Genomic DNA, 15,268 nt, shown 5'->3' on the forward strand with positions numbered 1-15,268 from the left:
GTGGCTTTGCCAGAGACATGCACAGGAGAGCATTGATGTGTCAAAGCCTTTGATGTATCAGGTGATGGGCTTGTGTCATGTTCTGGAAGGTCGTCCCACGCCTCCCTTACATCCCTTGCTGATCCTGGTTGGTACTGATGGTGACATCTTTACTAAGGAAGGTGTTTTGCCTCTCCGCCATCCACCCCAATGGCCTGTTCATTCCTGCCATTGTGTTGGGTGAGGATATGAGACCACTGGAATTCAAAACCAGAGGAAGCATCTAAGGCTTTGATGCAACAGAGCTTTATTGAGGCAAAAAAAAAACTGAAGAGAAAGGAGAAAGAATTTGAAGGAAGTTGATCAGCAGTGCAGTTAGGGCAACCATCTCCTGCTTTACTTGTGGGAGCTGTTGCCAGAGCACCGAGCTGGTGGGGTCAGGAGTGGTGCCGAGAGCCCTTAGCAGATGTAGCCACCCCTTCTGCCGTAACAGCCCAGGCCTCCCAGCCCATAGCCATAGCCAAGGCCGTAGCCAAAGCCACCAAATCCACCAGAGATGGGCTGTCCCTGGGCACTGAGTTCACTACCAACAGCAGCCGAGGAGGTGGATCCGACGGCGGTGTTCTGGGGGAAGGAGGTCATGATGGGTCCTGGCAGGGTAACCAGCACTGGGGAAGGCTGGATGATAACACGGGAGTCCTGGCATTGCAGGGCACAGGGCTCATTGCAGCTGTTGGCCAGCGGGGTGGGTCCGCAGGGTCGGCAGAGGTCGTAGCAGGCCATGGGTGTGGTGTGGAGGGTTCCTGGAAGAGAGAGAGGAGTGAGGCAGGGCAGGGGTGTGGGGGTGTGAGGGGCGGTGATGCAGGAGGGTGAGTGTGGAGGCTGTTGTGGGGCTTTGGGGAGGTGTGAGGGCTGCTGAGGCTGGGGCCAAGAATGCTGGCAGAGAGGGGTCAGGGAGTGCAGGAGCAGGAGGGTCAGGGACTTGAGACTCACCCTGTTTTCAGCAGGAGCAGAAGCAGAAGGCGTGAGGAGAAGTGTGTGAGGGAGAGAGGCTCTGGGCCGGCTTTTATGCTGGTTGTGGAGGGGCGGGACAGCCTTGTCCCATGGCCTTGGGGCATTTTGGAGGCCTCAGCTCTTGGCCTGCCGAGTCTGGTGAGTCATGAGCTGGGGAGTGTTTTCCTTCCCCTCAATTTGGCAGTTTGATGTCCTGCTCTTGATGCCGTGTCCATATGACCTTCAGCTTTGAAATGAAAGTTTTTATTTGGCAGGATTTGCATGGAAGATGCATGTCAGAGAATGCAGAATAGACAACAATAACTTAGCGGTGTCATCAGAGTGGCCATCCTGTTGCTCTTGTGTGGTTTGGTTTGTGGGTGTGTTGTATGAATGGGCCCCATTCTATTGCATCCTTGTCCGACTGGTCTGGGCTTTGCAGCTCTGCCATGTGTGAGGAGTTGATCCTTCCATCATGGTCATTCCTCCCCACATCACCACCAGGTGGCCAGACCTGTCCTTCTGACCGGCCTTTCTCATTGTTTCTGCTCTGGCTTTGACACCCTGGTGTTTCTGGTATGACACGTTCAAGGAACAGCTGCTGAGGGATGTGGAGAACAAGACTTTTGAGTAGTGGTTGTATGATCTGCGGATTTTTAGATGCAGACAAAGCAGCCAGAGGAGAGATCTTCTCTCTCTCCACAGCTTTCTGAAAAGTTTTTTTGCGAGACTCTTGTTGCTCTTTTCTCCCTTTTAGCAAGTGATGGCACAAGTGAAAATGGCCTTGAGTTACTAAACCTTGAGTTTACGTGGTCATGGGCAGCCTTGTTGAGCAGTTCCTGCTTGAGCAGGTTGGGTTGGATTCCACGATCTCCTACACAAACAGAGGGGGATGGGACAAGGGGAAATTTCTTCCCACTGCCGGAGGGTAGGGTTAGATGGGATACTGGGATGAAATTCTTCCCTGTGTGGGGGATGAGGCCCTGGCACAGGTTGCCCAGAGAAGCTGTGACTGCCACGACCCCGGTAGTGTTTGAGGCTGGGTTGGCCAGGGCTTGGAGCAACCTGGGATAGTGGAAGATGTCTTTGTCCACGGCAGGGGCTGGAATGAGAGAGTCCGCAAGGTCCTTTCCAAGCCAAACCATTCTACGATGAGTCTTTGGTCACGTCCAAGGGGTTCCTTGAGCACTAGTGATTCCCTTTGGTGTGATTGTGCTTCCTGGGATGGGCACAGAGTCCTGCTGAGGGAGAAAGTTCCTCACCAGGGAGCAGAATGAAGCCCTCACAATCCAATGAGAATGGTCAGTGATAGACTTGTCTGTGGCACTGAATGGATACACCCAAGGGCTCTGAGGGAGCTGGTGGAACTGCTCTCAAGCCACTTGCTATTCTTTGCCAGCAGTCCTGGCTGACTGGGGAGGTCCCAGTTGATGGAGGCTTGCAAATGGGATTCTCCCCTAGAAGAAGGGCCAGAAGAAGAGTCTGGGCAACTCCAGGCCTATCAGTCTGAGGCCAGTGCTGCAGAAGCTGCTGGAGCAGATCATCTTGAGAGTATTTAATGGCCCCTGCAGGACAACCAGGTGATCAGGCCCAGCCAGCCTGAGTTTAGCAAAGTCAGATCCTTCTTGACCAACCTCATCACCTGAGGTGATGATGTGACCTCCTCAGTAAATGAGGGAAAGGCTGTGGATGATTTTTACTTGGAATGTAGTAAATACTTAAATCTCCAGGCTTGGGAAGGAGTGACTAGAAAGCTGCCCGTGGGAAAAGGATCTGGGAGTGCTGGTCGACAGGTCGCTGCACATGGTCCAATGTGTCCCCAGATGGCCATGAAAACCAATAGCATCCTGGCTTTTATCACCTATAGTGGGGCCAGCAAGTCCATGGCAGTGACTGTCCCACTGTATTGGATACTGGTGAGGCCACACCCTGAATCTGAGCTCAGTTTTAGGCTCCTCAGAGCAAGAAAGATATTGAGGTGCTCGAGGATGTCCAAAGAACAAGGATGTTGGTGAAGAATCTACAGAACCATTTCTGTGAGGAGCAGCTGAGGGAAGGCTGGTTGCTTTGTCTGGGCACCAGGTCAGCTTGAACTAATCGATTCCCCCAGGTTCCTTGTGCACTCCTGGATTCCAGCGCTGGGATGTTCAGAGATTCCCGGTGGAGAGGAGTTGGACAAATGTTTGCTGCCATTGAGAGGTTGTGTTGGAGATATGGGCACAAGTGCATTGGTGTGTCCAAGGCTTTGGGAAAAGGAAGGGCTTGAGCTCTATTCTGGAGACCCAGTGGATGGTTCTGCTGTTGACAGATATCCCAGGAGAGGTCTTGTGGCCCCTTTTGCACCCACACTGATGGGCTGTTGGCTCCTGACTTTGTGCTAGGTGAAATTGCAAGAGCTCTGGTAGAACAAAGGAGGAGGAGACGTCTCAGGCTATGTTACAAGGATACTTTATTGAGGCAAAAGAAGTATAAGGCAGGAGAAACAAGTAGAAGGGAGATGGTGTGAGGTACAATAAGGGTGACCATCAGTCGAGGTGCTTTGCTTGCAGGAGCTGTTGCCAGGGCACCGAGCTGGTGGTGTCAGGGCTGGTGCTGAGGGCCCTTAGCAGATGTAGCCGCCCCTTCTGCCATAGCAGCCCAGGCCTCCCAGCCCATAGCCAAATCCACGGCCATAGCCAAGGCCGTAGCCAAAGCCACCAAATCCACCAGAGATGGGCTGTCCCTGCACACTGAGTTCACTACCAACAGCAGCCGAGGAGGTGGATCCGACGGCAGTGTTCTGGGGGAAGGAGGTCATGATGGGTCCTGGTAGGGTGATCAGCACGGGGGAAGGGTTGGTGACAACGCTGGAGTCCTGGCATTGCAGGGCACAGGGCTCGTTGCAGCTGTTGGCCAGCGGGGTGGGTCCGCAGGGCTGGCAGAGGTTGTAGCAGGCCATGGGTGTGGTGTGGAGGATCCCTGGAAGAGAGAGAATTGAGACAGGGCAGGGGGGTGTGAGGGGTGCGAGGGACCATGGTGCTGGAGGGCCACGGGATTGTGGAGGCTGTTGTGGGGCTGTGGGGAGGTGTGAGGGCTGCTGAGGCTGGGGCCGAGCATGCTGGAAGAGAGGTGCCAGGGGTGCAGGAGCAGGAGGGTCAGGGGCTTGAGACTCACCTGGTTGTCAGCAGGAGTAGAAGGAGAAGGTGTGAGGAGAAATGTGTGAGGGAGACAGGCCCTGAGTCGGCTTTTATGCTGGTTGTGGAGGGGCGGGCCAGCCTCGGCCGATGCCCTTGAGGCATTTCTCAGGCAGCAGCTTTTGCCTGGCCCAGACTGGTGAATCTTCAGGCAGGGAGTGTTTTCCTTCCCACATCTGTGCAGTTTGATGTCCTGCTCTTGAGACCGTGTCTGTCTGACCTTTGCGGCCGCTTTTAAGTGGGAGTATTAGAGAAATATTCTTTTGCTGAGGAGGCATGTCGGGGCAGTTTGAAGAAGCGACCCAAGCTTTGAAGGGGTGGGGTGTCATCGGTCACCCTCTGCCACTGGTTGTGGTTGCATTTAGAAGAGGGGCCTGTTTTCCTCACAGCCCTGTCAGGCTAGTCTGGGCTTTGCAGCTCTGCCAGGTATTGGGACCTGCCCTACCAGTGCATTTTTTCCCTTTTCCTTTGTAAACACCTTTCCAGGGACCTTGTTCCTGCAGACAAGGATGGGACAATTATTTTCACCTGGAAAGCATTGTCAGTGCAGGTTGGACAAGAAGGTGAAAAGGAGCGGTTAGAGTTGATTTTGGAGGGCAAAATTGTATCTTAGTGACTTCTGTGTTACCTGCAGAGAAGAAAATCTTATTGTTAATGATGCGAGAGTCATGGCCTCTGTTTACCTCCACCTCTTAGCATTGTCTTTGACACTGTCTCCTACTGCATCATTCCAAACTATCCAAGAATGTACAGGTGGTGTAAACAGTCAGTGAGGTGAACTGCTATTATTTATCAAATATTTAACAGGCCAGGCCAGGAGGCTTGTGATCCAAAGTCCAGATGAAATCAAGTCTCAAGTGATGCTGGCTCAAGGGTTGTGTTCCTGGAGCCAATGCTGTTCAGCCTCCTCAACAATAATGTGGGTTGGTGTGAGCACTTCTGGCCTACCCTGGGAAAGAAGCCCATGGATTTAGTGAAACAAGATCAGCTCTGGACCACATGGATAATGCAAGTGTTGGAGAGTCTTTCCTAGAGAGGCTGGGAGAGCTCTCAGGACTCTCAGGAGACAAGGATGGACAGGGGAATGTCATAAATGTGTGCAAATCTCTGATGGCAGGAAACAAAGTCGAGGCAGCCTGGCTGTTCTCAGCACATGTAAAGAAAAAGAGGGCAAGGGCATGAATGAAAACAGGTGGCATTTCATGGGCAGAGCAGAGGATCCTTTTTCAGTGTGAGGGTGGTGACAAAGTGGAAGAGGTGGAGCAGTCTCTGTCCTGGGAGATCCATGCCCAATGGCCATGCTCCTGGACATCCTTCTCTGGGTAGGCCTGCTTAAACAGAGGGGATGGAAGCACTTGCACTCCTGAGTTTCTCTAAAAGTTGATGACGTCGTAACTGCTTTTTTGGAGGGTTTGAGAGTCCCTCTGGAAAGAGAGACTGTCAAGTGTGTGCTCGATGCCTTGAGAGGCCTCCTAGAAATAGAGACAAGACAGGAGTAAGGGAATTATGCACAGAGTGACTTTGCCAGAACACTGAGCAAGGCATTGTTATGTCAAAGCCTTTGTTGTAGCAAGTGATGGGCTTGTGACTTGTTCTGGAATTTCCCACCCCTGTGTTTCCCCCTGGCTTTGTGTTTCTACTGGAGGGGCCATCTTTGCTATGACAATATTTGTGGTTCTTTTCCACCTTCCCTGAGAGTCTGTGCAGCCCTGGTTTGTGTAAAGTCAGATTGTGAGACTACTGGAAGAAAAAAAGGAGAGATCTGTTGTGTTGGGATGCAAGAGAACTTTATTAAGCAGAAGGAATGAAGAGACAGGAGCAGACAGTGGAAGGAATCTGGTGTGACATGCAAGTAGAGTGACCATCAGCTGAGATGCTTTCCTTGTGGGAGCTGTTGCCTGAGCCCCAAGCTGGTGGTGTTAAACGTGGTGCTGAGGGCCCTTAGCAGATGTAGCCACCCCTTCTGCCATAGCAGCCCAGGCCTCCCAGCCCATAGCCAAATCCACGGCCATAGCCAAAGCCGTAGTCAAAGCCACCAAATCCACCAGAGATGGGCTGTCCCTGCACACTGAGTTTGCTACCAACAGCAGCCGAGGAGGTGGATCCGACGGCGGTGTTCTGGGGGAAGGAGGTCATGATGGGTCCTGGCAGGGTGACCAGCACGGGGGAAGGGCTGGATGACAACACGGGAGTCCTGGCATTGCAGGGCACAGGGCTTGTTGGCCAGCGGGGTGGGTCCGCAGGGGCGGCAGGGGTCGTAGCAGGCCATGGGTGTGGTGTGGAGGTTTCCTGGAAGAGAGAGGGGAGTGAGGCAGGGCAGGGTGTGGGGGTGCAAGGGGCAGTGATGAAGGAGGGTGAAGGAGTGTGGAGGCTGTTGTGGGGCTGTGGGGAGGCGTGAGGGCTGCTGAGGCTGGGGCTGAGTGTGCTGGCAGAGAGGGGCCAAGGGGTGCAGGAGGAGGAGGGTCAGAGACTTGATGCTCACCTGGTTGTCAGCAGGAGCAGAAGGAGAAGGTGTGAGGAGAAGCGTGTGAGGGATAGAAGCGCTGGGCCGGTTTTTATGCTGGTCCTAGAGAGATGGGACAGCCTTGTCCCCTGCTCTTGGGGCATTTTTTAGGCAGCAGCTCTTGGTTGGCTGAGTCTCGTAAGTCCTCAGTTTGGGAGCGTTTTCGTTCCCACAATTTGGCAGTGTCATGTCCTACTCTTGAAACATGTCCATGTGTCCTTGGAGGCAGCTTTAAAGTGAGAGTTGGTCTCTGGGAGCTTTTGATTGTTCCGTGTGTGTCAGGGAGGGCTGAATAAACAACCAGAGCCCAGGAGATGTGCGATGTCTTCAGTGAGGTCATATTGCGGCATTTGTGTGCTGTGGTTTGTGGGTGCCATGTGAGGACTCAGCTCATCCCCTTTTGTCTTGAATGAGATCAAGAGAGAGGAACTGGAAAACAAGGCACTAGTTAGGTTGGATTTGTTTCATTTTTATGGTCCATTTGGATTTGTGAAAATTACATGACAATGAACTGTTTCATTTTAAGTGTATTTCTTGACATCATTAAGAAATTCAAAAAACAAACAACTAATGGTGTCCGATCCCTTTTTTACCAAGGCTGGTCTGTGACTTCAATTCGCTTATTCTGTATTCAAGCCATAAAGTTTCATATCTTATATCCTCTAAGTATTAATACTGTGTTCCTGTTAGCAAAACCCAGTAATTACTACCTGATGGTCAGCGTGCTCCTCTTTCCTTCTCTGTCATGTTACGGGCATTTCTTCATAAAATTCTATGATTTCATCTCATTCTCTTGAGGCCTTTTCCATCTAACCTTGATGGCAGCTTTTAAGTGTGAGTTGGTATTTGGGAGGGTTTGCATGGAAGATGGGTATTAGACTGGGCCCAATAAACAACCAAAACTTAGGAGAGGTGTGGTGTCGTCAGTGAGATCATCCTGTGGCACTCATGTGCTGTGATTTGTGGGTTGTGTTGTGAAGAGGGGCCCCATTCCCTCCCAGCCCTGTCCGACTGCTCTGGGATTTGCAGCTGTGTTGCCCCTTCCCTCACATTCCATCGCTCCCCTCCTCGATCCCACCTGGCTATGCCTTACACTACACATGACTTTTCCTGTTCACTGTGTTCTGTGGATATCTTGGTGCCCTTCTTGCTTTTAAGGTTTTGATATCCAGGGTGATATAGCTCTCTACTTGGGCTGAGTGTGAAGGGCTGAGGACACTTGTGATTGTCAGAAAGAGGATTTGGAAGTTGCCCAGGGTTGTTGGGCGTAAGCATAGCATGATCCTTGACAACAACCCAGGCAAATCTGCATTCTGTCAGTGTCCAGCATGGTGGCCTGAGAACAGTCTGAAGGGCTGGACCTGGAGGCTTTTGTTCAGTGTCCCAAAATCCAGATGGCAGCAAGTCCCCAGTGCTGTAGTCCAGGAGTTGGATCCATTGGGCCAACCCTGAAAATCTGACAGGTGCTGGACATTTGCTGGAGCTCAGCATGGGCAGATGCCAATGGCTGTTTCTTGGGAGGAGTCATCCCAGGTAGGAAGGAATGTCTGAGTATCAGATGTAGGAATTGTTTTCTTCTGGGAAATAGTCCTTGTGTTTCTGGGTGAGAAAAAATGGAGCAGGACTTGTCCCTGTACCATTGTGGGAAAAGGGACCGCCAAAGTCTCCAGTTCAGGACTGGGGAGAAGTGTTGTGATGAGGCCATGGGAGGTGACTCTGGGTGTCTCCTGAACACTGGTGAGGTCCCACGTGTGGTGTTCTGAACAGTTCTGGGCTTGCCATGTGTAAATGAAGTAGATTTAGTGAAAGAAAAGCAGTTCAGGGCCAGTAAGATTCCAAAGGGTCTGGAGGATCATTCCTAGAGGAGAGACTGCGAGAGCTGAGGCTCCCAGGAGACACAGATGGACGAGGGGGTGTCATCAGTGTGTGCAAATTCCTGATGGCAGAGAATGAAGTCGAGGCAGCCTGGCAGTTCTTAGCAGTGCACATGTGGAGGACAAGAGGGCTTGGGCACAAGTGAAAACAGATGGAATTCCATGGGCAAGGCAGAAAAGCCTTTTTCAGTGTGAGTTTTGTCCCAGAGTAAAAGAAGGTGGTGGAGTCTGTCCTGGGAGATCCAACACTGAACTGTCCAAGGTCCTGGAAACCTGGCTTTAGCTGACTCTGATCAAGCAGAAGAGAATGAACCAGTTGAACTCCAGAGTTCCTGCCTAAGTGGGTGAGGTTCCTATTTTATTATTTGGGAAGGTTAGAGTGTCCTGCTGGGAAGAGAGATTTTCGAGTGTGTCCTGGCACAGAGACACTTTGAGAGAGCCATGAGCAAGAGAAATTTCTTGTGTCAAAGACTTTGGTACAGTAGGTGATGGGCTTGTGTCACCCCTCAATCCCTGCTTCCCATGCCAGTCTTGATTGTTACTCACGGTCTCATATTTTCTAAGAAAGGTGTTGAGCCCCCTTTCCATTCACCCCAATGGTTTGTTTATCTCTGGCATTGTGCTGCGTGAGGAGGTGAGACCATCGGAATTCAGAAAGATGAGGAGACAGCTCAGGTTTGATGCAGGAAATCTTTATTGAGGCAAACGATGGAAAAGACAAGAGAAACAAGTAGAAGGGATCTGGTGTGAGGTAGAAGTAGGGCGACCATCAGCCAAGGTGCTTTGCTTGCAGGAGCTGTTGCCAGAGCACCAAGCTGGTGGTGTCAGGGCTGGTGCTGAGGGCCCTTAGCAGATGTAGCCACCCCTTCTGCCATAGCAGCCCAGGCCTCCCAGCCCGTAGCCATAGCCAAGGCCAAAGCCAAAGCCACCAGAGATGGGCTGTCCCTGAGCACTGAGTTCACTGCCAACAGCAGCCGAGGAGGTGGATCCGACAGCCGTGTTCTGGGGGAAGGAGGTCATGATGGGTCCTGGCAGGGTGACCAGCACAGGGGAAGGGTTGATGACAACGTGGGAGTCCTGGCATTGCAGGGCACAGGGCTCGTTGCAGCTGTTGGCCAGCGGGGTGGGTCCGCAGGGGCGGCAGAGGTCGTAGCAGGCCATGGGTGTGGTGTGGAGGGTCCCTGGAAGAGAGAGGGGAGTGAGGCAGGGCAGGTCATGGGGGTTTGAGGGGGAGTGTGGAGGCTGTTATGGGGCTGTGGGGAGGAGTGAGGGCTGCTGAGGCTGGGGCTGAGTGTGCTGGCAGAGAGGGGCCTGGGGGTGCAGGAGCAGGAGGGGTAGGGGCTTGAGGCTCACCTGGTTGTCAGCACAGGAGAAGCAGAAGGCGTGAGGAGAAGTGTGTGAGGGAGAGAGGCACTGAGCTGGCTTTTATGCTGGTCATGGAGGGGCGGGACAGCCTTGTCCCATGGCCTTGGGGCATTTTGCAGGCTGCAGCTCTTGGCTGGCCCAGCCTGGTGAGTCATGAGGTGGGGAGTATTTTCCTTCCTGCAATTCTGCAATTCCATGTCCTCCCCCTGAGTCCATCTGACCTTGGTGGCACCTTTAAAGTGAGAGGTTGCCTTTGGGAGGATTGGATTGTTCAATGTGTGTCAGGGAGGACTGAATAAACAACCAGAGCCCCAGAGAATTGCCATGTCATCAGTGAGGTCATTTCATGGCACTGGTGTGCTGTGGTTTGTGGTTGCCTTGTGATGACTGGGCTCCTCTTCTGTGCCAATGGATGTCCATCAGTCATTGTGTCGCACCCAGGAATGCTGAGGGAGCTGCTGATGTCTTGGGGAGGTCACTTTGCAATTGCTTGGAAAGGTCACGGTGCCTGGGAGCAGTTCCTGAACGATGAAAGACAGTTCATCCCCTTGTGTCTTGAATGGGGTCAAGGGAGAGGATGTGGAAAAGTAGAAGCTGTTCAGGCTGTACTTGCACCATTGTTATTGTCCATTTGGATTTCTCAACTTTGCATGACAAAGTACTCTGCCGAATAAGTATTTCCTGACCTCATTCAGAAATCAAGAAACAAACAATAAACCTGGCCTGATCCCTTTTTTTCCCAAGTTGTTCTGTGATATGACTTCACTTATTCCACATTCATGCCACAAGGTATAACTTGTAAGTCTTAATATTTTGTTCCTGTTAGCAAAACCCAATAATTACTAACTCATGGTCAGCAAGCCCCTCTTTCCTTTTCTGTCATGACGTGGGTGTTTCTTTATGGAATTCTATGATTCCATGTCCTGCTCTTGACTCCTTTTATTTCTAACCTTGGCAGCTGCTTTTAAGGTGTGTGTTGGTATTTGGGAGGGTTTGCATGGAAGTTGAGTGTCAGGGAGGGCTGAATAAACAACCAAAGCATTGGAGAGGTGGGGTTGTCATGAGTGAGGTCACTGCATGACATTCATGTATTGTGGTTTGTGGATGTGTTTTTGTGCCGGTTTGGCCAAATTTAGAAATATATCCTCTGAGAGAAGGCAGGTCACCACCCCTCCCCCACCAGGTTCGGGAAAGAATAAATTTTCCATGAAGGAAAGTGAAGGAGATGAAAACTATTTATTTTAACAAACACACAGGAAAAGGAAAATAATGCTAAATGATAAAATCTTTGACTGTGGAGAAAATACCTGGGAAATTGTTAGAGTCCTCCCTTTGGTCTCCTCAGGGCTGGGGCCTGGCCCAGCGCCAGGCCCTCTGTGCTTGGTGGAAAGTCCTCCCGATGTGTTCTGATATTGAAGCAGTCCACAGAAAAAGGGAAAAAATCCAAAATTCCAGGGAAGGAAAAAAAGTTCAACTCTCAGTCTCCCTTTGGAGATAAAGAAGCTGAAACTGGCCAGAAGCTGACAGGGAAGCAGCAAACCACGTGCCTCCTCCCTCCCCTGCCGCAGCTGAAAAAAAAGTTGCTATCTCTGTGTGACCTTGAACAAGCTGCAAACTGCTTTGAAAAAGTTTTGCTCAGTTTTTCCTTCCTCCTCTAAGGCTCAGTTTAAAGGCATAGAAAGGTACAAGAATTAATTTCTGGGCATAGAGCAGCGATATGGGATACACATCATGAAGTCACCCTAAGACAGTTTTGAAGAGGAGATTCCCTCCCAGCCCTGTCAGGCTGCTCTGGGATTTGCAGCTGTACTGGAGGTGTTGCCTCTTCCCTCACATTTCATCCCCTCGTCACATTGCTCCCACCTGCCCAAGCTTGGCACTAGACCTGACCTTTTCTGTAGACTGCTCTGTGGGTGTCTTGGTGCTCCTCTTGCTTTTAAGGTTTTGATATCCGGGCCCTTTTGGACCTTTACGGAGGCTGTGTGCCAACAGATGAGGCCACTTGTGATTGTCAGAAAGAGGATTTGGAGGTCACCCAGGGTTGTTGGCTGAGAACATTGCATGGTCCCCAACAAGCCAGGCAAGTCCAGGTTGTGCCAGTGCCCAGCGTAGTGGACTGAGAAAGGTCTGAAGGGCTGGACCCGGAGGCTTGTGGTCAGTGTCCCAAAGTCCAGATGGAAGCCAGGCTCCAGTGCTGTAGCCCAGGAGTTGGATCCACTGGGCCAACACTGAAAACCTGACAGGTGCTGGACATCCGATGGCGTTCTGGGGCAGCTGCCAAGTGCTTTTTCTTGGGAGGAGTCTTCCTGGGTAGGAAGGAATGTCTAGGTTTCTGCTGGAACAATAGTTTTATTTTGAGAAAAAGCCTTTGTGGTTCTGATTGAGAAGGAAAGGACCAGGAAGTGTCCCTGTGTGGGAAAAGGGACCCCATATATCCAGGGTAGTATTGGGAAAAGTGTTATGACCAAGCAGGGAGAAGTGGCTTATGCGGTCTGCTCAGCACTGCTGAGGTCCCATGGGAGGTGTTGTGGGCAGTTCTGGGCTCCTCAGGGTGAAAATGAAGTAGATGTAGTGAATCCAGACCATCTCAGGACAACAAGACTCCAAAGGGGCTGGAGAATCTTTCATAGAGGAGAGGCTGAGAAAGCTGGGACTCCCAGGAGATGAGGGTGGATGGGGGCGTGTCATCAGTGTGTGCAAAATCCCTGATGGCAGGGAATGAAGTGAAGGAGCCCGGCTGTTCTCAGCAGTGCACACTTGCAGGACAAGAGGCCTTGGGGGCAAGTGAGAACAGATGGAATTCCCTGGGCAAAGAAGGCAAGAATCTTTCACTGTGGTGGTGGCCACAGAGTGAAAGAGTTGGTGGTGGTGGAGTCGCTGTCCTGGGAGAGCCAAACCTGAACTGTCCATGGTTCTGGAATTCCTGCTCTTGCTTGAGCAGGGCAGTTGAAGCACTTGCACTCCAGAGTTTCTGCCCAAGCAGAAGATTTTGTGACTCTTTTTGCTGGAAGGGTTCAAGAGTACTGGTGGGAAGAGAGTTTATCAAGTGTGTGCTGGCATGGAAAGATTTACCAGAGCTGTACCCAGGAGAGCATTAACGTGTCCAAGGCTTTGGTGTATCAGGTAAGGTGAGTGTGACATGTTCTGGAGGGTGTCCCCTCCTCTGCTTCCCGTGCCAGACTTTGTTATTACTTCTTTTTACATATTTGTGAGGAAAGGTGTTGTTCGTCTGTTCCATGTACCCCAATGTCCTGTTGAGCTGTGGAATGTGCTGGGTAAGGATGTGAGGCCATGGGAATAAAAAAACAAGAGGAGGAGTCTCAGGCTTTGATGCAGAAAAACTTTACTGAGGCAAAGGAATGAAGAGGCAGGAGAAAAAAGTGGAAGGAATACAATGTGAGGTGCAAGTAGGGCGACCATCAACCAAGGTGCTTTGCTTGCAGGAGCTGTTGCCAGAGCCCCGAGCTGGTGATGTCAAAGGTGGTGCTGAGGGCCCTTAGCAGATGTAGCCACCCCTTCTGCCATAGCAGCCCAGGCCTCCCAGCCCATAGCCAAATCCACGGCCGTAGCCAAGGCCGTAGCCAAAGCCACCAAACCCACCAGAGATGGGCTGTCCCTGGGCACTGAGTTCACTACCAACAGCAGCCGAGGAGGTGGATCCGACGGCGGTGTTCTGGGGGAAGGAGGTCATGATGGGTCCTGGCATGGTGACCAGCACAGGGGAAGGGTTGATGACAACGTGGGAGTCCTGGCATTGCAGGGCACAGGGCTCGTTGCAGCTGTTGGCCAGCGGGGTGGGTCCACAGGGGGGCAGAGGTCGTAGCAGGCCATGGTGTGGTGTGGAGGGTCCCTGGAAGAGAGAGGGGAGTGAGGCAGGGCAGGGTGTGGGGTGCAAGGGGCAGTGATGCGGGAGGGATGTGGGGAGTGTGGAGTCTGTTATGGGGCTGTGGGGAGGCGTGAGGGCTTCTGAGGCTGGGGTCGAGTGTCCTGGCAGAGAGGGGCCAGGGGTGCAGGAGCAGGAGGATCAGGGGCTTGGGACTCACCTTGTTGTCTGCAGGAGCTGGAGGAGAAGGCGTGAGGAGAAGTGTGTGAGGGAGAGAGGCACTGGGCCGGTTTTTATGCTGGTTGTGGAGGGGCGGGACAGCCTTGTTCATGCTTTGGGGCGTTTTGCAGGCAGCAGCTCTTGCTGGCCCAGCCTGGTGAGTCATGATTTGAGGAGTGTTTTCCTCCCTGCAATTCTGCAATTCCCTTGAGTCCTTGTCCATCTGACCTTGGCCGCAGATTTTAATTCAGAGAAATAGAGGCCAATGGATTGGTACTGTTTTTTTCTTGAATGTAGAAGGTGCAAACAAAGCCTACCGGAATTTGGGTGTTGTCTCATGTCATCAGTTGGTTCCTCAGCCATTCCTCCTGGCTACACCTCTTTCTATGCTGCCCGGGATATGTTTGGTGTTCTGGGCTGAAATTTCATAAATTGATTGTAAGGTGGCCCTGTGTACTTTGCAGAGAAAAGCTCCAGCAGTTACCCTGACAGGATTGGGAAAAGAAATACAAGCAGGTTGAGGGAGATGACCCTCCTGTTCCCAACCACTGGTGGGGCTCTACAGAGGAACAAGGACATGGGCATGGTTGACCAAGACCGGTGCGGGGAGACCACGACACTGACAGGACTGGGATATCCTTAAGATGAGGAGAAGCTGGGAGTTCCTTGAGTCAGGAGGCAAGGATGCAAAATGGACCATTTTGTACATATGTCATGGCATGACCTCAGTGATGACAGCCCAATTCTCCTAAGCTGTGATTGAATCTTCTATGTGTCGTGACACGCACAATCAACAACAACACATTGGTCTCTAATTCTCACAACTAAAACCTACCACCAAGGTCAGATGGAGACGGCCTCAGGAGAAGAACGTGAAATTGCACAATTCCACAGAGGAACAACTGCACCATGACAAAGAAGGGAAGAGGAACTCACTGGTTCTCCGTTAGTAATTAATGTTGTTGTCACAGGAACAACACATTAAGACTTACAAGTTATAAGTTATGAAAACTTGTGGCTTGAACGCGGAAAACAGTAATTGATGTCACAGGCCAACCAGGGAAAAAAGGGATCGGGCCGCGTTTGTTGGATTTCTGAATGAGGTCAAGGAATACTCTTTACATGTCACAGTATACTGTCATGTAAATTCCAAAATACAAATAGACCATAAGTGGAACAAGTTCAGCCTGAACAGCCTCTCGTTTTCCAGATCTTCTCTCTTGATCCCATTCAAGACACAAGGTCATGAGCTCTCTTTCCTCTATCCGGAACTGCTCCCAGGTACCGTGACCTTTCCAAACTCTTCCAGAGTGACCCTCCCCAGGACATCAACACCTCC

The 15,268-nt window shown here is 51.6% G+C and overlaps 4 protein-coding genes and 2 pseudogenes across 6 annotated transcripts in view; all 6 read right to left on the reverse strand.

The window, feature by feature from the left end:
- Positions 1–263: 263 nt before the first annotated feature.
- Positions 264–1,052, reverse strand: LOC120409790 (feather beta keratin-like). Of its 2 annotated transcripts, none has more exons than XM_039550079.1 (2): positions 973–1,052; positions 264–782 (listed from the first exon to the last, which is right to left on the reverse strand). In XM_039550079.1, exon 2 carries the CDS (start codon positions 760–762, stop codon positions 439–441), a length of 324 nt encoding a protein of 107 aa, XP_039406013.1. In that variant the 5' UTR covers positions 763–782; positions 973–1,052; the 3' UTR covers positions 264–438. The 2 variants fall into 2 exon arrangements, with proteins under 2 accessions (XP_039406013.1, XP_039406014.1); XM_039550080.1 differs by having other exon boundaries at positions 264–786; positions 977–1,020.
- A 2,352-nt stretch (positions 1,053–3,404) lies between these two features.
- On the reverse strand, positions 3,405–6,654 carry LOC120409798 (feather beta keratin-like). Its single transcript, XM_039550095.1, has 2 exons — positions 6,628–6,654; positions 3,405–3,930 (listed from the first exon to the last, which is right to left on the reverse strand). Exon 2 carries the CDS (start codon positions 3,908–3,910, stop codon positions 3,575–3,577), a length of 336 nt encoding a protein of 111 aa, XP_039406029.1. The 5' UTR covers positions 3,911–3,930; positions 6,628–6,654; the 3' UTR covers positions 3,405–3,574.
- Positions 3,405–15,268, reverse strand: part of LOC120409797 (feather beta keratin-like) — a 16,132-nt gene continuing 4,268 nt past the window's right edge. Inside the window, exon 3 of the mRNA XM_039550094.1 lies at positions 3,405–3,549. The gene's annotated coding sequence lies outside the window, so the exon portion shown is untranslated. The remainder of the gene's footprint in view (positions 3,550–15,268) is intronic.
- On the reverse strand, positions 4,133–6,414 carry LOC120409799 (annotated as a pseudogene).
- LOC120409800 (feather beta keratin-like) lies at positions 9,199–13,970 on the reverse strand. Of its 2 annotated transcripts, none has more exons than XM_039550098.1 (2): positions 13,931–13,970; positions 9,199–9,703 (listed from the first exon to the last, which is right to left on the reverse strand). In XM_039550098.1, the coding sequence occupies exon 2, from the start codon at positions 9,681–9,683 to the stop codon at positions 9,369–9,371; it is 315 nt and encodes a 104-aa protein (XP_039406032.1). In that variant the 5' UTR covers positions 9,684–9,703; positions 13,931–13,970; the 3' UTR covers positions 9,199–9,368. The 2 variants fall into 2 exon arrangements, with proteins under 2 accessions (XP_039406032.1, XP_039406031.1); XM_039550097.1 differs by lacking the exon at positions 13,931–13,970 and adding an exon at positions 9,876–9,956.
- On the reverse strand, positions 13,208–13,718 carry LOC120409796 (annotated as a pseudogene).

Source organism: Corvus cornix, chromosome 2 (genome assembly GCF_000738735.6).
Source record: "Corvus cornix cornix isolate S_Up_H32 chromosome 2, ASM73873v5, whole genome shotgun sequence".
Lineage (NCBI taxonomy): Eukaryota > Metazoa > Chordata > Aves > Passeriformes > Corvidae > Corvus > Corvus cornix.